General features: G+C 40.8%; 1 protein-coding gene across 1 annotated transcript; it reads right to left on the bottom strand.

Moving 5' to 3' along the window:
• Positions 1-883: 883 nt before the first annotated feature.
• On the bottom strand, positions 884-3,502 carry LOC149455781 (serine/threonine-protein kinase SBK1-like). Its single transcript, XM_089685867.1, has 3 exons — positions 3,385-3,502; positions 2,332-2,534; positions 884-1,585 (listed from the first exon to the last, which is right to left on the bottom strand). The coding sequence occupies exons 1-3, from the start codon at positions 3,500-3,502 to the stop codon at positions 884-886; spliced, it is 1,023 nt and encodes a 340-aa protein (XP_089541993.1).
• Between the last annotated feature and the right edge of the window lie 17,226 nt (positions 3,503-20,728).

The following is a 20,728-nucleotide window of genomic DNA, read 5'->3' on the forward strand; positions in this document are numbered from 1 at the left end:
TTTTAGTAAATATAAACTGCTCATCAGCAGTTAGAGCAGTCTTGTGACTTCTATCAGTGTCCAGCTGAGCACTGATTAAAGCTTGTAGGAGGAGTTTTGCATTTTGCTTTAGGAGGATGCAGAACCCCTGACCTCTGTCTGGACAGTGCTGATTGGCCCTGTTAATCACATGCACTCTCCTAAGAAAAAAAAAAGAACCCTAGTAATACATACCAAACTGAGCATGTGCAGAGTGACTCCGCACAATGTCTTAAGAGGGGGACACTGAAAGAAGGAGAGGATCAGAGAAATCAGGATCAAACTACATTTTTACACAATGCAGAGGATTAACCCCGTAGGTTCCACAGGGAGTATAACAAGCATGCTTTACTGCATATACAGACTGATTTTACTGTTGTGGGTTTTGTAACACTTTTTCAATCTGTGTTGAAGGAGAAATAAGAGGCAGAGCAAAAATAGATGAATTACACGATACAAAAGGTATAACCAGTACTTAGAATTTATTGCATTCTATACCTGGTGCAGTGATTGCATTGACACTATAGATACAAACGCATGGAGACGGCAACATGAATTGTAGTTGAGGTAGTTGCTTTTCAAAGAGGTAGTGATGAGGCCCGGTGACATCACGGTGCAAAGTCCACATCTCAGAAAAACCTTTGAAATAGTCACAAGGTAAATGCTTGTCCCTGCTCCTTCTATCTCACCACTTCAGTAATACTTTTGAGATGACGGTGATGGTTTGAGCTGGGCAGAGAAGCTCTGCAACTATTCTCCTCCTTTTAGGACAATAATTGGGGTCCGTTTAGACTTCAACTTCAGAGCTTAGGTACTGCTGGTCTCTTTCAAAAGAAGCACTGCTGAGATTTTAACTGCAGCAAATTCAAGAGCCGGAATAATTGATCACAATGTATTCAATGTCACCGTGATTTTCTATTATAATTATTTCCTCTTCACTCTCCAGCACAATGACTTCTACCTCACTGTCCTTTGCTGCAATATCCTCCTCTTCCTTCTGCTCCACAAGATCCATGGTTTCTTGGGTGGCAACTTCAAAGTTCCAAGGAAAATGAAGAAAATCTAGAACAACTCTGACTTGGTTCCTGCAGCTGGGGTCTTGGGCAAGAAGTATGTGAAATAAATCTTGAGCCCTCCTGCTGACATTCTCCCAACCACTTGGTGGTGGAACATGGTCAGAGTTGTTCTGCCAGTAAATAAACCTTTGAAACCATAGATCTTGAGCTGAAGCTGTTTCCCATGGATAGTTTCCAGTGAGAAGAACATACAATACAATACCAAGGGCCCAGATGTCAACACTAGGATCCACCACAATTGACTCCCTGTGCTCCAGTTCACAAAGTTCCGGGGACATGAATGTGTTGAGGGGTGCCATTGATGGAACAACTGTACCGGCAAACTGAGTCAGTCCAAAGTCACTTAATTTCACATTATGACATCTCTTGTCCATAAGTAAAATATTGTCCGGCTTTAGGTCCCTATGCACCAGGTTTTTGCTGTGCATATATTCAAGAGCCTGGGTAAGCTGTAGTGCACACCGTTTGACCAGCTTTTCTGGAATTCCCATCTGGAAAAGTTAAAACAATTAATTATATGATATTTGGCTTTAAAATAACACTATTTTACTAAAAAATAATATTCAATAATATCAAATTCAATACAACGTTGGTTACTTTTTAAATCTGCAGATGGAATTCTATGTGAACATCAGTGCAACCGATCTCCAACTACTTCAGCAATAATTGGGCAATGAAGGAAATATGGGAGGTCTAACTGGTTTTAAATTTTACCTCTGGCTTAAACACCAGACTAACCTTTAATATAGAATGGTGAAGGATCACAACCTGTATCGTGATTGTTATCTGTGTGCCCACTAGGAAGGGAGGTGGGGAAGGAGGGATGTAATCTCTATTTTTGTCTTTCTGCTTTTAAAGACAAAATTAATGGCGAATGCAAATTTTACAGTTGTCACAGAACAAGAGATGAGGGGAAATCATCCAATGGGGACAACTGTTTAAGAGGGGAATTCCCCTAACGTTGTAGACTTCCTACTACCTCCTGTTCCAACTTCTTGATTGGATTAAGGAAAATCTTGCCCAGATGGTGCAGAGAAAATAGCTGACTGGGGATTTTAGCCCTTCCTTAGTTCTCTCCAACCAGGCCAACAATATTTGGTATAAATGCATGCAATATATAGAAAGTATCATCCATGACAAAACACCAGTTTCTATTAATCTCCAGGATCCCTAGGACAAATTTATAGAATTAGCAAGCAAATGCTAAAGTGTCAGCTACTTCATTAGCTTTACTTACCCCTGGCTGGATGATGGAGTGAAGAGATCCAGCAGGTGCCAATTCCTGGCTGATCATGTAACAGTCTGAGTTTTCCAGAATTCTCGAATGGGTAGATATTATGCCCTCGTGTCCAGTAACAAAGAGTGACATGCAAACTTCATGAAGAAAGGCCTCTAGTCTGGTTCGCTCCTTTTTTACCTTTTTTAGGGCAACAAGGCTACCTGTTAAAGAGGAGGGAAAAAAAGTTGATTACAATAAGACTTGGACATCTAAAACTCTGGGTGATGTCCAATACTTGAGCCCATTCATTTTACATAGACTGGATGCTTTTCTTCAAAATGTAGCCGTCTTCTCTAGGCCCTCGCTAGCAGTGAGATATGTAGCTGCCCATGCAGCTAGATCTATTGTCCCTTCCCATCTAAATGCCAAGTGTCTAGGTTGTGCATAGTGGACCATCAGTTTATAGTCAAATCTGTTACATACTTAGCTGCCTATGACCCACTATAACTGTGTGTGATCATCATGAATCTGTCATGAGAGAAAAAGGAAGCCTGCTTTTGGTGAGCTCTTCTTCAAATTGCCAATTACCTGGCTGCCATATTGAATCTACCCAATTGAATTTATAGAATCCCTGACCTGGAACCTGTATGCAAATATGTACTTTTGTAAAATATCAAGGCTTGCTCTGTGGCATAACAACCAGTAGCTAGCACTTTCAGGAGGAGTTCAAAAAATGTGGCCTTCATGTTTTACTCATGGCAGGTTGTTAAAGATATGCAAAAGGACCAACTCAAGAAATTGATAACAGGTGGAAAGGCTTTTGTTTTCTGTAGGAACAATGCCAGCTGCCTGAATGGGATTTTGCACTGTTCAACCAGTTTTTATATTTTGTTAGTGCTGAATTAGATCTTTGTGCATCATGGTCTTTTCCCCAAATTTATGCAACAAAACCCCTACCTCTAATAAGGTCATTTAATCAGTAAAGATGCTAATGTTTGTGCTATCTGTTCTAGATGTTCAAATGGTCTGCAAATTAGAAATTTTTTTGTAATTATTTAAGAATTCACTTACCCAGTTCCCTGTCAACAGCCATCACAACTTCTCCATAACTACCCTCGCCAAGATGTCCCAGGATTTCGTATCGCTCTTCTCCAATTGTTTCATTCTCACAAGTTAGGTGGGCTGCCATTGTGAATATAGCAATATCAGATGTTCTGTGCAGAAATCGGTATCCAAAAGATCTTGAGGACCCTAAGAAGATATGTGAGGTCCACAAACTATCTTTTGTCTTTTTATAGAGAAGTTGAGCCAGGATTCAAGCCAGGAAACCACAAACCTTCATTAGAATGCAAATTGAGGCATCACTTGAACTTAACCAATCAAGGTGATTCCTTTCTGTTTGTGTCTACAGGTTCAGGTCACAAGAGGTAGTAGGGAGTGGGCATGTCTTTATTGTCCCAGGTTTTAGATTGCTAATGTTGAAATTTGGGCCTCTGAGGAAATTTGACATGTTCAAATTAAAACTTGGCGAGATTAGCTCTATGCAAACTGGTGTTGTAGAGGATGTCAACTATTGGTTGGAAATGACCAATTCTCACTACTCTGGTCTTGGTATTAAATATCTTCTGTTCCAATGATTTATTGGAACTTTTAATTTCTTTAAAGTTTCATAAACCATTTTATGACTATAGTGTCACTCCTAATATAGTGTACTACAGAAATCTAAGTAATATCTTGGTCAGAGCTCCAATTAGCCTGTGTACTGCTGGTTTGTTGGGTTGTACAGGGTTTTTATGCTAAACCTTGATATTCTAACAAAAGGTTATTCAAATATATATCTGAATGATTAGGCTTCTACTGATTAGTATCAACACCTCATCCCTACTACAGAACATTTACTAACCATCACACATTTTATAATTTTTATTTTAATGCAATGCTTGAACAAAAATGTACAAATCTAAATAACAAAGTATTGTTCAATGGTGTGTAACAAATATATTAAATAAAATGATCTCCTATACAGTGAGGGAGCCTTGCTCAGTTCTGTAATACTAAAAGTTTTTTTTTTCTTTTTTTAAAATAGAGCAAAACTATTTGGGGGGGGGGGGAGGGGGATAGAGTAAGGCTACCTTCACTTGTATGCAGGTTGAGTTTCTCCATTGCATTTTGTGTTTTTTGCACCTGTGTTTTTGATGCAATTTTGTTTTATTTTTCTTGTAGCTAGGCAGATTTAAAACTCATCAAAAATGCACTACATGCTTCTATGCAGCACTTCCATTGACATCTATAGAACCAAAAAACTCAACTTTTGGATTCCCAGATAGAAATGATAAACTGACAAATATCCGAACCTTCTTTCACTCTATCCAAAATAAACAAAAGTTTTGCCTTTCAGTTATTTTTAAATTGTGTATACACCTTTGGCTACTTGGTGAAACAAGGGCTTTAGTTTAGCCATTTATAGGCTATTAAATATCTAAATGGTTGCATATATAAGATTATGATTTGCATATTAAGGTTTTTATGTAATTTTTAATTTTTGAAATTAAAATGAGTGGTATTTTGTATTGAAACTGCATGGGTTTGCATGGTTTTATTTCCCAAGATACAATAGATACAAAAGATACTCAGCTGTCAATTGAATTGAGGATTAGATGTGAATGGGAATATCATTCTGCAACTCTTGATTGTTTTGCAGTCTCAGGATAAAATATTAACTTTGTGATAAAGTGTTTAAAAATTGAATTACCCTTAAAGCAGTAAAGTTGATTTTAAAAGCACCGCAGCTAACATTCTGGCCTTTTTTCACCCTATTCAATCTTCTAGTAATACACAGGTCTAACAACAAAAGGTCTCCCCTGTCTTTCCATATCTATTGTTTAATGTTTGTTTACTAGTAAAACCTGGAGATGTAAATGGTAAAGTTCTACTACTTTATATGCATGCTCAGTACACCACCCAAGCACAGGGTAGAGCAATCTAATCAACTTTTGATTTAGTTATGTAGTTAAAAAGCTGTCTAGGTATTGTTTGCTAAGAATTGCAGCAAATACAGAACTCCTCCCTTTCTGGGACACACCTAACACAGAAAAGACCACAGTGTTTAGAATCCAATTAGCAATGACAAGGAGGGGGGGGGGGGCTTTACTAAAACTGGAGCCTGCAAAATCTGGTCCAGCTCTGCATAGAAATCAATCAGCTTCCAGAAACTGAAGTTTGAAGCTGATTGGCTACCATGCACAACTGCACCAGATTTGCACTCTCCAGTTTTTGTAAATCAAACCCAAAATTACAATATTTTGACCACTAAAAGGCTCCTATATAGTTCATTGGTTTAGCCATCTGCCTGGAGTTCATTTTTACTATCATTGCTCTTTTGATAAGATAAAATTCTGGTGCAAAAAAAAGGTAGAGGGCGTGTACACAAAAAATGATATATATTAAAAACACTGCCAATGGTGTGTGTGTGTCTATGTGTAGATAGAGAGATATTAATTTCTACATATGGCACATCCTTCCCTCCCTCCCTTGTCTTTATTGCTCTTTGGCACTCCTATCAATCAAGCCTGCAGGTCCTCATTTAGCAATATTTAATTGTTTTCTTTAGACTTGGTAACCTATGTGACCACAAACCCCTTCTTTATGGCACAACATGTCTGTCATCAAGTCTGGAATTTACCATTTACTGGAGCAATGTAGTATGGGGCTTCATGCTAAACCAAGGTAGCAGGTCCACCCCTTTACAGAAAATGTTGCAGGATCTTCGCAAGTAAATAGAATCCTACATATGGGGGCCAAAGTTCATTACCACTAATAGGTTAGCCTTCAAAGTAACTAACACTGGCCATACAAGATTAGAGTTTAGTTTGAAAAGTGTTAGGTTTTGAAAGTTCAGTTGTCTAATGGTTAATGAGACCAAGCTTTTACATTTCTCACAATTCTATCCTACTGAACCATGTCACTGGGAGGGAAAGAGGGTGAATCTCCACAGTTAACACAGAAAGAATAACCTGATATCCTTCCCCGCACTATATAAACAAACATGCACACTGTGGTGTGTATGCAATAACATGAAGCCTTGAACCCAAACTTGTAATGCACATTACTGCATATACTGTAGACCTAGTAAGGGTATGGCTGCAGGGTAAGAAGAGATATACTTTTATTCATATAGTTTTTTTTACAGTGGAAGTAAAGCCATTTTGGTATATTTTACCTACAGATAAGTCTTTAATAAGGCTTACCTGTAGGTACTGTGAATATCTCCTAAATATGTCCTTTAGGAGTTATTTATTGTAGACGCACCGGTGATGTCACTGGTGCACGCTAACTGTGCCCTCAATGGATGGGGTGCCATCCATTGAGAGAGTTGTGCCGCAGCTGAAACTCCCGTGTGCATGCGCAGGGGTGTAAGGACATCGCGGCTCGGCCGATCAGATGGCCACAGCTTTCAAACCCAGAAGGAAGACCAGGTGAAGATGGAAGCCTTGGGGAGCTGTGACAGCACTCTGCTGGAGGGCTTTGTTTTCCAGCAGGTCTTTCATAATGTGCTAGTATGCATTATGCTTTTAAACTTGCAGGGAGAAGATTTTTTAGAATTGTTTGGGCAGTTTACTACCACTTTAAAAATTGGTGTTAAAAGCCCCAAATAATGTAAATATTTGGCCCATTACTTCACATTGTACTGCATTTGGCATCAGCTAAAAGCTACCCATGGTGATAGCAAGCACGTTAATGCGGTTTGAAATTTATATCCTGTATGCCAACTTCCCACCCAGCAACCTTGGGACCCTCCTGCACAGCCTAATGACTCACCACAAGGAATAGTGAGACCAAAGATGGCGCATTGTGGACACCCTTACACCATTTGCACAGAGGAAAGAGACAGACACAGAGGCATAACAATAAAATACCATTTTATCAAACTAGTCAAATAAGAGGCATCAAACATGAAAAATAAATAAGAATAATAGAACTAAACTGAGCAAATTTTATAGATCTAATTAACCTAAAAAACCGATTGCGCTTACATTAGCAAATTTAAGTTTCCATACCTACACAGATCTTACAATTTGATTGGGAAATTGCAAATTGCACATCTCCTTATTATTTAGGATTTATATAGTGCCAACAGTTTGCTCAGCGCTTTTACAATATAACGAGAGACGATACAGCAACAATACAGTTCAATACAAGAGGGTTAGAAGGGCCTGATCCTGGGAGCTTACAATCTATTAATGTTGGTCTCACAAATGTTTAAGAATGTCTCCAAGCTTTGGTTAAAGGGCTGTATGAGGTCTGATTACCTTAAATAACAAAGGAATGTGATTATCTTAGATTGTAAGCTCCAAGGATCAGGCCCTCCTAACCCTCTTGTATTGAACTGTATCGTTGCTGTATTGTCTCCCGTTATATTGTAAAGTGCTGAGCAAACTGTTGGCGCTATATAAATCCTGTATAATAATAATAATTTGGACAAGGCAGACCACTGCTCTCCTTTTCTGTTTGCATGGGGGGTGAGTTGTCGATTGCGTACACACAAGTCCAGTATATAACACACAGCTAGACTGGAAATATTTGTCTCGACTCAGAGCTTGCGTTAAGCATGTGTCTGTGCTGATCATCGGCCATGCCATATAATGGAGGGACCCGTGGCTGAAACAGCATCTTTAGTTAAGTATTCTTTTCACATGTCGAGTACAACCCCAAAACCCTAACAAAACACAATTGATGGTTTTAATTCTACCTATAGATCACTTACAACATTTTGGGGCTCAGCATTCTTCCAAATATGCAGCGAGTATAACGAGAACATGTCAAGACAAACTGTGGAAGGCACTATTGCAACTAAATCACAAAGCTAATAGGATACCCCGGAGATTGCTCCTTTAACTGCTTCCACATGCCCACCCTGATAAATTCCCTTTAAGAATAATAATGTAGGAAAAAGGGGCTTACTAACTTTTGCCTAAAAGTGACTTGTCTAGAAGAATTGCCTAGCCAATGTTAAATCTGTATTGAAGTGGAAATAAAGAGGCAGAAATAGCGAAAGTAGAATTACAAATGGCAGCTAGCTTTTCTATACAAAAAAGATATAAATCAGTACTTAGAATTTATCATATTCTTTACCTGGTGCAGTGACCACAAGACTATATATACAAAATACAGAAGATAGCATTATGAGGAGAGCTCAATCATCTTTTCATGTCAGACTACATAAAAAGAGGTTTAAAAATCACGCAACGCTTTTGGATAGAAATCAGATCCCTATGTATTCTGCAGTGTCATGCAATTACGATGTGGCAAATGTGCCCTATGGTAGCCACACAGCTGCATTTATACCAGATACACAGTGAACAAATTAAAAACAAAAAAAACGCAAGCAAACCTTACATGAAAATATAATTGACAAGGTCAATTTGTGTCAAACAGTTACAGCAACTTCTGTGTGTCATCACTGGGTCACACCTTCTTGCAGCAGTGTATCTGAAAATGTTCTCCCGCATAGTGCTGAATTTGGGGTACTTTGCTTTCCAAGGAGGTAGTGGTGAGGCCCAGCGGCATCACCAACACAAAGTCTGCTTCCAAGAAAGACCTTTGAAATAATTGAAGGTGATGAATTGAATGGACAGAAAGAAGCTCTGCCAACACCTTTAATTTAGGATTAATGGTTGTCTGATCCGGCCAACCTACATGCACGCAGAGACGGCACTAGAGCCATAAAAAAAGGATGAAAATTGCAACCTGAAATTAGTCAGCACACTTGCTCTAAAAATAACTTGAAAGGTAGACTTTCACTTCAGAGCCTATGGAAAAACTGCTGATGGTGTCCAATAGTGATGGGCCAAGCACCCCCGTGTTTAGTTCGCAGTTGAACATTCGAAAGTATTGAACATTCGACCACATACTTCAAACTCAATACAAGTCTGTGGGACTTGAACTTGTAAATTCAAAAGTGTCCATTTTGAAGGCTTATATGCAAGGTATTGGCCAAAAAAGGGGCATGGGGATTTGGGTACTGCCTTGAAGAACATGAACCAGTGAAAAAAGAAAAAAAAAAGAAAGTTTTTAAAGGGCTAGTCATTTTTCATTGCTTAACCTCCCTGGCGGTATTCCCGAGTGTAGCTCGGGGTAACATTTCAGTACCAAAAGCGGTAACCCCGAGCTACACTCGGGAATACCATGCGGCGCTGCTCCGGCATGTGTTCTTCCCTTACCTTACCCTGCGCTCCCACGATGTGTCCCCTGCAGCGTCCCCGGCCATCTCCTCCGGCCGATGCCGGCATCCGGCTTCTGTGTCCTGTCCCTGTGACGTCGGGACGTACGGGCGCCGCCGGCGGCGGGAAATTTAAAAATTTTAAAAAATGTCATTTTTTTTTTTTTACATTTTACACAGTAAAACATTGCTGTTTCAACCTATTTCACATACATTTTGTCCCTAGTGCTTTGTCCTGCGCCCTGCCTGCATTTTGTCTGTTCTTTCTGCCTGGAAACTGAGAAATGTCCATGGCGTCCAAAAAGTGTCCCTTTAGGTCAAAAGCGGTTTAGATCAGCTAGAGAACAGCGATAGTAAATCAGAACCACTTGCAGAATTGAGTGATAATGATTCGTGGGGGAAATTCGTCATCAGAAACTGAAAACGATTTTGCGACTGAGCTCAGCAATGTGCGAACTTGGCGCTCTATTTCACATTTCAGTGTTTTTGGTTTGATTATATTATTGAATTCAATTTTTTATTATTTTTATATTATTTTTATGATTATTTATTAAATTATCATTTATGATTTTGTGTTTCAAATTTTATCATACCCGGGATGTTTACTAGACTCTTGTTCGGACAGATTTCAGTGAGTTTTTCCTAAAAATTACAGCCTACAATAAAAAAAATACATATTTCCATGCAAAAAAATGGTACCGCTTTCAGCACCAAAAATCTGAAATAATCATACCGCCAGGGAGGTTAAAGTATTAAAAAAAAAAAAAAAAAAAGGCCTTTAGGCCTGGTAGGGCTTTTAAAGGAAAACCACGCACCTCAATAAATGGTGGAAAAAAGTGTGAGGTCCCCTCCAAATTCCTACCTGACCCTTGATCTGAGCACAGGCCTGGTAGGGTAGGTGCCCCCCCATGGCTTACCAGGCCACTTGACCTCGACATGGAGACAAAGGCCTCTTCCCTACAAACCTGGCCTGGTGGTTTGGGGGGTCTGAGGGCAGGGAGGCTCATTATCTGGGTACTCCTTTAAATTACAGGGCACCCTGATGCTCCCCCCCTTGTGAATGAGTAAGGGGGTACCCCTACACATTCATTAAAGGGTTACATTCAGTAAAAAAAAAAAAAAAAAAAGAGACCAGTCTTTTGAAAAATACCTTTAAATTGAACAAAAAAACTAAATTGTTTTTGACAAGTCCTTTAAAAAAAAAAAAAAAAAAAAAAAGAAAAAGCGGACGCCCACTGACCCCTCTGCCACTCGCCACTGCAGTTAGCTCTGCCCAATTGTTTACATCTTGCTGGCAACTGTCAGACCTGTTATATTGCAGCAAGTACTCAGCTGACTGGTATTGGCTTTTGAAAAAAAAAACAAAGAAAAGCATACATGACCTGTCAAAAGCAGTTTTATTTTTTGTTCAACTATTTTCAAAAGTCTGGAGTCTATTTTTTCAAAATTTACCCCTTACTCATTGCACAAGGGGCGCAGCAGGGTACTCTGATGCTAATGACCCCTCCTGCCAGGGTTGTGGGGAAGAGGCCCTTGTCCCCATCGTCCCCATCCCCCCCTTTCCTGTCAGGCCTGTGTTTTGGTAGGAATTTAGGGGGAACCCCATGCCCCCCCCATTTTTTGGTGGCGGGGTTCCCCTTAAAGGTCCTACCAGGTCTATAGGCCCTGGTAGGGCTTTTGGGGGGAATCCCATGCACTTTATTTTGAATTTTATTACAGCCGGGTCCCTCCTAACCTTCCTACCAGACCTAAAGGGCCTGGTATGGATTGGGGAAGGGGGGGTGGACCCACAATGTTTATTTATTTTTTTTTTTTAAATGTAATTTTGTTTTTATTTTGGGGAGAGTTTTCTCACCTCTGTCTTCGGCAGTGTCCAGGAACACACTGCGTAAGGCTGCAGTAGAAGCAAAAGTGTGCAGTGGCGACTGTGCACTAAGAGAGGGGGTTTGGCAGGCGAACAGTTGGTGCTGCCTTCACACCGTAACCTTTAGAGTCATTCTTGATCAGTGCAGGATTGGACCCTGCTCTACAGCTGCTGTTGATCCAGGACTGATTCATTTTGATAAATGTCAGCCGGTCAATGGAGTCTGTGGACAGATGCACCCTTTTATTCGTCACAAAACCTCCAGCAGCACTGAATGTCTGTTCAGAAAGCATGCTGGTTGCAGGACAGGCCAGTAGCTCAATTGCATATTGAGCAACTTCTGGCCAGTGATCCATCCTCAAGTAACCCAGTGGATCCTTAGTTGAAAAGGTTTCCAAGTCTGCTCTTGCCACTAGATAATCCTGCACCATATGATGGAGACGCTGCTGATGGATGCTTAAACAGCCCTAGGTGCTGAGGACGAAATAATTCTTTAAAGGCATTCGTCAGCCGGCCGCCTCACCAGGCAAATTTTGCTACCCCAGTTGCTGAACCGTAAAAAAAAGTACATCAGAATCGGTCAATGTTCAAACATACAGTATCTCACGGAAGTGAATACACCCCTCACATTTTTGTAAATATTTTACTCTATCTTTTCATGTGACAACACTGAAGAAATGACATTTTGCTACAATGTGGAGTAGTGAGTGTACAGCTTGTATAACATGTAAATTTGCTGTCCCCTCAAAATAACTCAACACACAGCCATTAATGTCTAAACCGCTGGCAACAAAAGTGAGTACACCCCTAAGTGACAAGGTCCAAATTGGGCCCGGTTAGCCATTTTCCCTCCCCGGTGTCATGTGACTCGTTAGTGTTACAAGGTCACAGGTGTGTCATTTCTTCAGTGTTGTCACATGAAAAGATATAATAGGATATTTACAAAAATGTGAGGGGTGTACTTACTTCCGTGAGATACTATATACAATACTTTGTAGACACAAACAAAGAAATAAACACTTATTAGGATGTTTTACCAAAGACATGTAGCAGAAAACATTTTGGCCTGAAGAAATTCAAGTTTTTTTTATTTTTTTTCTTGGCTATGTTTTATAACAGAATGTGATAAATATTTTTTTTTTCAAAATTCTCTGTCTTTTTTGTTTATATAATAAAAAATAAGAAACCCAGTTGTGATAAAACACCACCAACAGAAAGCTCTATTTGTGTGAAACGTGATAAAAATTTTATTTGGGTGCAGTGTTGCATGTCCGCACAATTGCCAGTTAAAGTAGAGCAGTTTAGTGCTAAATAGCAAAAAATTCCCTGGTCATGAAGAAGGTGAAACCTGGAGCTCAAGTGGTTCAACTGAAGGTCAAAACAGAATGGTACAATCATAATGTCCTCCCTGTGCCTGCTTGGATTTCCTCCGGGTACTCCATTTTCCTCCCACGCTCAAAGACATGCTCCAGCTTGGCAGGTGCTCAGCATTGGAGTGCAGATCACTGGAGTAATGATGCCTACTATAGAGATTTCCAGTCTGGGGTCATCGGCCAGGTATGGCATATACGTAATTACATTGATCTGAGCGAATCACGGCGGTCACATGACCCTAAACCCCGCCTCCCGGCTTCTGAAACTCTTAAAGGGCCTGGAGGTACCGGCGTAAAGGGGTTAAAATTTTATATGAACACGGGGGAAGTCATATTTGTTCATTACCTATGCAGAGTCTTCTTCCTGCTTTGCTGTGTTTGTGATTTAGCCTCCATTCACATCCAGTAAGTTCTTATGGAAGTGCTTATACAGGAGTTTTTAATTGGGCATTTTTCAAGCATTATATTTAGGGTTTTACCAATATTGATATCCATATCGGTGCCGATACTAAGCATTTGCAAAAGTACTCGTACTCATGAAAATGCTCCAATACCTAAAACCGATCCTTCTTTGTACGGTGTCATTTGAGCCTATACAAGATCAAGGGCTCAAATCAATTAAGGGCAAAGAATTGCACGTGGTTTGAAAAGGAATGTAGTGGGATTTTTGTCCGAATCACATGTGATTTCCCTACAGGTGCAGTGCGATTTGAGCCAATTCATTTTGTATCTAATGGCCCCATTGCAGGAATGGAGATGAATAGTCTGTGAACTTTAGTTCTGCTTTAAAATTGTGTTTGCAAGGATGGGGAAATCTAGGTATTGCACGGCCCTGTGGTGCCTATTATTTTACAGGACATTAAAACTATTTTTATATTACAAATAAAAGAAAATTTGTTCTTTATAATTTACCCAATTTTTATGCTGTCTGGTGCTCACAAATGCTGGCTAGAATATCCACTTGTCCTCCAGAAGATTTACCCCCCTTCATGACAAGGCCAAGGCCAGGCTTTGACTGACAATTGCACGGTCATGCCTCACTGTACACAAATGAAATTTATTTATTTATTATTTTTTTACCACAACTACAGCTTTCATTTGGTGGTATTTGATCACCACTGGTTTTTTTTTTGCGCTATAAACGAAAAACACCAAAAATTTTGAAAAAACAAAAATAATTTTTTACTTTTTGCTATAAAACATATCCCATAAAAAAAGAGAATACACCTTTGTCATGAATTTAGGCCAAAATGTAATCTGCCACATGTCTTTGGTAAATGAAGTGTATGTTAATTGGGCTGCGTGAAAATTATAGTGTCTACAAATGATGGTATATATACTGGAATTATTTTTGTTTTATTATTTTTATTACTAGTAATGGCGGCGATCAGCAAATTAGTGGGACTGTGATAGTATGGCGGGCATTTTGACATTAAGTAACTGACACTAATATGACCAATGACACTAAGACTATGCTAATAAAATGCACTGATACTGTACTAATGACACTGGGCAGGAAAGGGGTTAACATCTGGGGCGATCAAAGGGTTAACTGTATTCCTAACTATATGTGATATGTGTACTGTGTGCTTTGCAGGGATACAAAAACTGGCTCATCCCCACTGTCAATAGAGAGATCTGTGTTGTTTACCAAGGAAGTTCTGATATCCTATTTGTTGTAAAGTGTGCTGGAAAGGGTATATACCAGTGAGCAGAGGGTCCTTCAGAATTTCTAGTGTTACTATGTGGTTACACCCCCTTAGCACCTGATGGATAAATGCATGTACTAGCTATTGGGTTTGAGCACAGGTATACCTTGTTTGTTTGCCAATGAAGATCTCTCTCCTGTCAGTAGCTCTGACGATCGGTGGGTCCCAGCCGTGAATCATTGGCCAAGACCCACTGATCAGCATGACAGGGAGCCAATGACAGCACGGGTAGGCGGACGCGCACTCCCTACCTGGAAGAGCAAAATCATGTGTGTATAACAGTGGATATAAAAAGTCTACACACCCCGGTTAAAATGTCAGGTTTCTGTGATGTAAAAAAATGAGACAAAGATAAATAATTTCAGAACTTTTTCCACCTTTAATGTGATCTATAAACTACAACTCCATTAAAAAACAAACTAAAATCTTTTAGGGGGGGAGTAAACATAAAAAAACTAAAATAATATGGTTGCATACGTGTGCACACCCTTAAACTAATATTTTGTTAAAGCAACTTTTGATTTGATTCCAGCACTCAGTCTTTTTGGGTATGAGTCTATCAGCATGGCACATCTTGACTTGGCAATATTTTGTCCACTCTTCCTTGCAAAAACACTCCAAATCTGTCAGATTGCGAGGGCATCTCCTGTGCACAGCCCTCTTCAGATCACCCCACAGATTTTCGATCGGATTCAGGTCTGGGCTCTGGCTGGGACTTTTATATCCACTGTATGTGATTTTGAGCAGCCGGCTTGCACTGTAGTAGTAAACGTACAGTGCGTGGACGTCAAGCAGATATACAAGCTCTTCCTTCTCTTCTCAGCTCCCAATTGACAAATGAAGGAGATCCCTGTTAGGACAGGGTATTGTGGGGAGGTTACTTTGAGCTTAACTGAACTCTAGAATTTGTGCCCAAAATAAGCCAGACAGAGCACAAAGTACTAGCCACCAGTATTGGCTAGTATGTGCCAGTCTTCCCCCATTACTGACTTCCTATTGTTCTGCACTGTATCACTATGTGGAGGTGGCCATTTGGTAGGGGCAGGGCTTTGCTTCCTGATGTTACAGCCTCCAGCACGGAGAACTGGGAGCAGCACTATAGAGGCAGCACCAAAATCACTTGAAATCTCCTGAGATCTTGTAGTCATAGGCAGCAGTGCCTTAGATCTTGCACTGCAGATATACAGATGTGAAGCAGTAAGTAAAGGAGTGCCTAGGCACACTCACATACCAGTAAGCGCACAGCTATTTTTCAGAAGGTAATTAAGATAGAAGGTGTATTTTTCAGGATATTGCTTAGGTACAATTAAAGGAGAACTGTAGGCAAAACTTTTTTTTTTTTCATTTTGGATAGAGTAACGGAGGGTTATAACACCTGTCAGATTTTTTTTTTTTTTTTCGCTTTGTCCCATTGCAATGATTTCCCTTTATTTCCTGTTCCATAACCAAACAGGAAGTGAGAACAAATCCCAGAAAATTAAGGGAATTCCTCAGGGACCCCCAGATCCCCATTGGAAGAATTCCCCTCTATTGCTTTTCTGGGGCAACCCAAAATTTTGAATTTTGTTTTACCTTCACTTTCAATAAAAAATTGTAAATAGGACAAATAGAGAGGGAGAATCTCATTTACAGGGGCACACAGAGCAATAAAAACTGACAGGGGTTCTAATTTCTCTCCATTCTATCCAAAACTAGAAAAAAAAGTTTTGCCTTTAGTTATACTTTAAAGTGGAGTTCCACCCCAAACTGGAAGTTCCACTTATCTGCCTCCCCCGCCTCCGTTGCCACATTTGGCACCTTTTGGGGGGAGCCGGTATCTGGTATTGACAGGTACCCATGCCCACTTCTGGAAGACGAACTTCCAGCTCTTTTCGCCGAATAGGAGCATCTTGTAGGCAGTCTCTCTCTGCATCACACATCGTGAGACTTTAGAAGTGGACACCCACATTTTTTCCCACTGCCGTAGGGTAAGAGAGCAATTGAGAATGTTTGCTCATTTGTGCATGTATAGGTGACTGGCCTCAGATATTGGAATAGATTCGTATAGAATTTTATAGATGGCTTAAATTAGGTGTGGAGCATATGAGCCCTGGGCACTTACGGTATAAGTGTGAAACTAGTGGGTTTATCCCTGCAAGTTAATTACATTTTTGTTTATTATTGGTTCTTTTTTTAGCAGAAGGTAAAAAAAAGGTTTCAAAATTTTCAGTTCATTTTTTGTTTTTATAATAAAAAAATGCAGTGGTGATCAAATACCATTAAAAGAAATATCTAGTTGTGTGAAAAAGTGACAAAAATTGCATTTGGGTCCAGGGTTGCATGATTGCGCAATTGCCAAAGTAGCACAGTGCCGAATAGCAAAAAATGGCCTGGTCATGAAGGGGGTAAAATCTTCTGATGCTTAAGTGGTTAAAGAAGGATCCTAAACAACCAATTGTTTTTTTTATATGTTCCTTCTTTTTTATGTATTCCTTATTAAGACCCCATTCATATTTCAGTGTTTTTGTCGCGTTTATACCTACATGTGACAACGCTCAACAAGTAGAAATCCATTTATTTAAATTGTACCTGCTCACATTAGTTCATATTAGTAAACTCTATCGCTTGAAGTGTGTTTCCTGTTGTTGAATGAAATGCAGGAGCTGCTTTTGGGTAGATTGGTGGATATTTAGTCTCATGGAATTCAATAGCCGCATCTGAGTACGTGCAAGACAAGCATTTATGCGCAGTTATATGAGCATTTTTCAGCTAGGCTCCTCTTCCACCTGAAGCTTACAAAACACTTGCAAAACACATGAATAATGCTTACAAAAAACATGTATATGTGCGACAAAACACAGAGAAATTACTGGCAAATCGCTTGAAATATGTTTGGCTCAGGTGTAAATGCAGCCATAAAGTATAAATAAAGACAATTTTTTTGAGTAGAGTGGAGTAGAAACGGATTAGATCTGTGCCCCCATTTTGCCTTGTTTCACACTGGATCCGAATTTGAAATCGTGCGACTTCACTTGAAGTCGCACAATTTCAAAGCCGCTTGTCCGTGTGATTTCAGGCGTGACTTGGCTGACATCTGTGTGATCTCTATGCAGGTCGCAAATGAAATTGCAAAAAATAGTGCAGAAACCTTTTTTTGAAAATCTGTGCAGAACTGCAAAGTCAGAGACACGTTGATTTCAACGATTCTCTTGCTGACAATAGAATGCGACTTGTCATGCGATTTGAAACTGTCAGATCGCATGACAAGTCACACCGATGTGAATCAGCTTAGGGAGATTGACTCTATACTGTCTATCATTTTCATCCGTTATCATTGAAAGTGAAAATACAAGAAAATCCCGAATGTTGGGTTGACACCAAAGCAGGAAGAGAGGAGAAATCTTCCAATAAGGGCACTAGTTCTAGTGACACCCCGGTTTTTCCTCACTTTTGAGAGATTTTCTCTCACTTCGGGTATTGGCTATGGGACTGGAAGTGAAGGGAAATCTCCCTATGGGACACAAATGGCAGAAAAACAACCTGACAGGTGTTCTAACCTTCCCTTACTCTATCTAAAGTGAAAAAAGAAAGTTTTGTCTTAGATTTACTTTAAGGGCTCATTCACATGGGCACTCAGCTCCATACAGCAAGAAGAGGCATTTCTTAGGTTTCCTGCCCCAGTGCTGCGCTGTGTGCAGGCACCCCATACAAAGTGAATGGCCACACATTGGCTGTATGGACTTGCGCAGTTTGACAGGTATGAAGGGCCAGGTGCAGCTCCTGTGCGTCCGGGTGCGTTCACCTTTCAAACTTGGCTGTGCTGGTGAGTCCATACAGCAAACAGCTCAGAACTAGTACATAAAGTAAACAGATGTTACTTGACGAGCGCCTATGTGATTGAGCCCCAAGGTTTACAGTCTTTTCTAGTATATGATGACCCCTCACAGTGCATGTTATGAAGGAAGTAGAGAATCTACTCAGTGGCCCTGCATTGTATGCAGTAAAAAGAAGCTGAGGGGATAAAGGCCGGTACGAGTATCCTGCGACCCAGGTTGTGGTTTAGAGGACCTTTGGTTAAGTGGGGGTCTTTGTTCAGTCTTCATACGTAGATTTAGGAGACGTTATGGCGGTCAGTTACACTTTCACTGTATTGCTTATATTTGCGGTGACTTGTGTTCTACATGCTGGTTCGATGTATAACCTTCCCAGTGAGGATAAAGGCCTAGTTCACCTTTACCAAAAAACTAGCTATGTAGATAAAAACAAAGTGTTCAGCTCTGACTAAAGTGAAATAATACCCTTGCTATGGATGTGGGCCATTTATGTACCTTATCTGCACGGGCATGTTTTTTTTGGTAAATGTGAAGTAACCCTTTAATGACTTGGAATATGCTGGATCTTCACGTAGGTTGCCATTTGACCCTAGGCCAGGCATGGTGTGGTATGAGCTGGCTACCTTTTCCAGAAAATAGGCGGTGCAGTCTGGGGGCTCCAGCCCATATTAAAAAAGACTGCAGCTTTGTAAAATGTTCATTCATGTTATTGTCATAGCGGTAGGCCATTTGAGCTCCTCAGAAGCCTCAGCTAAAAAACTCCCAGTTAGCAACCCTCATGTCCGGACTGTTGCTAGGATATGAAAACCGTTGGATGATAACTGCCGGCAGTACAGGAGCAAAGACCAACAGTTTTCCTGTGCTAGCAGCAAGGCAGGATGTGGGGGCCCCTGACTGGGGTTTTTCCAGCCAGGCCTCTGAGGGTCCCAAATGGCACAGCAGTGGGTGAGCTCAGCAATGTGAGAGAGAGAGAGAGAGCGCAGTGTACAGTCAGGGGGTTCAATGAGGAGAACGCTCTCTCCTGTGATGCTGGGGGCGAGTGTCCATTGATTGGAGCGTTCTAGCAACAGGACAGGATGGGGCACAGCTAAGGCCTACAGGTAAGGCTTCATAACTAATCCCAGTATATCAAAGCTGCGCAGTGTTTTTGATCACACTGGGGCCCATATTGGGGCCCCTTGACATTTTTTATTGAACTAACTCCTTCGGACATAATGTGGCCCTCTTGAAGATGTTGTCTCGGTGGGGCCCCGTGTTTTTTCTGAGTGTGACATGCCTGTCCTAGACTGCCCAGATGTCTGTGTAATGTCCTGTTATGTAATCCGCCTGTCCCTTTATTATGTGACATTTCTCTAATGTATGTATACAATGATAGATTTCACTCTGTATATATGTATATATTTGTCATATTGGGGTCTCAGGGGATGTATTCTGGCTGCAGTGGGCTTGTGAGGAAATGGTTGTGGGTAACCTAGCAACAGGAGTAGCCTGAGATCTGTGTATAAGTGGAGGGCTTGGGGGTACAGGGGTGTACAGTACAGTGAGCTGTCAGGGCTCAGCGATTGGGGTGTATAGGTAGAGTTTTGGAGTTCCGGGGTGTACAGTACAGTGACCCCATCAGGGTTCAGAGATCGGGCTGTGAGGGGAGAACTCTGGGGGTACAGGGATGTACAGTACAACGACCCTATCGGGGCACAGAGATGGGGGTCATAGCAGCACCTGAGTGTGCGGAGGGATGTACAGGACATATAGAAGGATATTTATATGAGGAGATCCAGAGGTGGCCTGAAGTGACAGGAAGAGATCATCTCTTCTTCCTATTGTACATTAGAGGCAGAGGGTGACTACCTCAAATGAAGAGCAGGAGCGGCATGGAGGCCGGGGACAAATAATCAACCCCTCTGATAGCTCCGTGTTCAGAATTTCTGGCTGCAGTGGAAGATGAATGCTGCTGAGTGGATGACAGGTAGCTTACTTGCGATGCTTTGATTTCTATCCTGCTGGCAATGTTGGGCTGGTGTTGGCAACTTGCAAAGCATGGAGAACGCCTCAATTCATGTGAATACAGGGACCCTGCAAATGCTTTTTGATGGCATTTTGTGTGCAATTGTGAAGCACTACAGAAAGGTTCTTTTCATATTCTCTCCCCTCCAGCCCCTTCCAAAAAAACAATTAAAAGACAGGTGTTGTAAGAGCTGCAAAAACACTTCCTAATAATGTAAATGTACACTATAGGTGGTTTCGGGGCGTCCCTCTGAGCTGAAACCCCCAAACCATGTTTGAACATGTTTTCCTGTAAAGTGGGCCCCAACACCTCAAGGGTTCAATGCTCAGGATGTCTCGGGGTACAGGTAGAAGGTGTAATGCTTCCTTTATTCCTCTTTCTGCCAGACTCCACCTGTGTGACCAGTCTCCTGAAGCCTCTTCTCCAAGGTGAT

Source organism: Staurois parvus, unplaced genomic scaffold, assembly GCF_062004578.1.
Source record: "Staurois parvus isolate SC_StPar_1 unplaced genomic scaffold, SC_StPar_1.0 ptg000388l, whole genome shotgun sequence".
NCBI classification, from domain to species: domain Eukaryota; kingdom Metazoa; phylum Chordata; class Amphibia; order Anura; family Ranidae; genus Staurois; species Staurois parvus.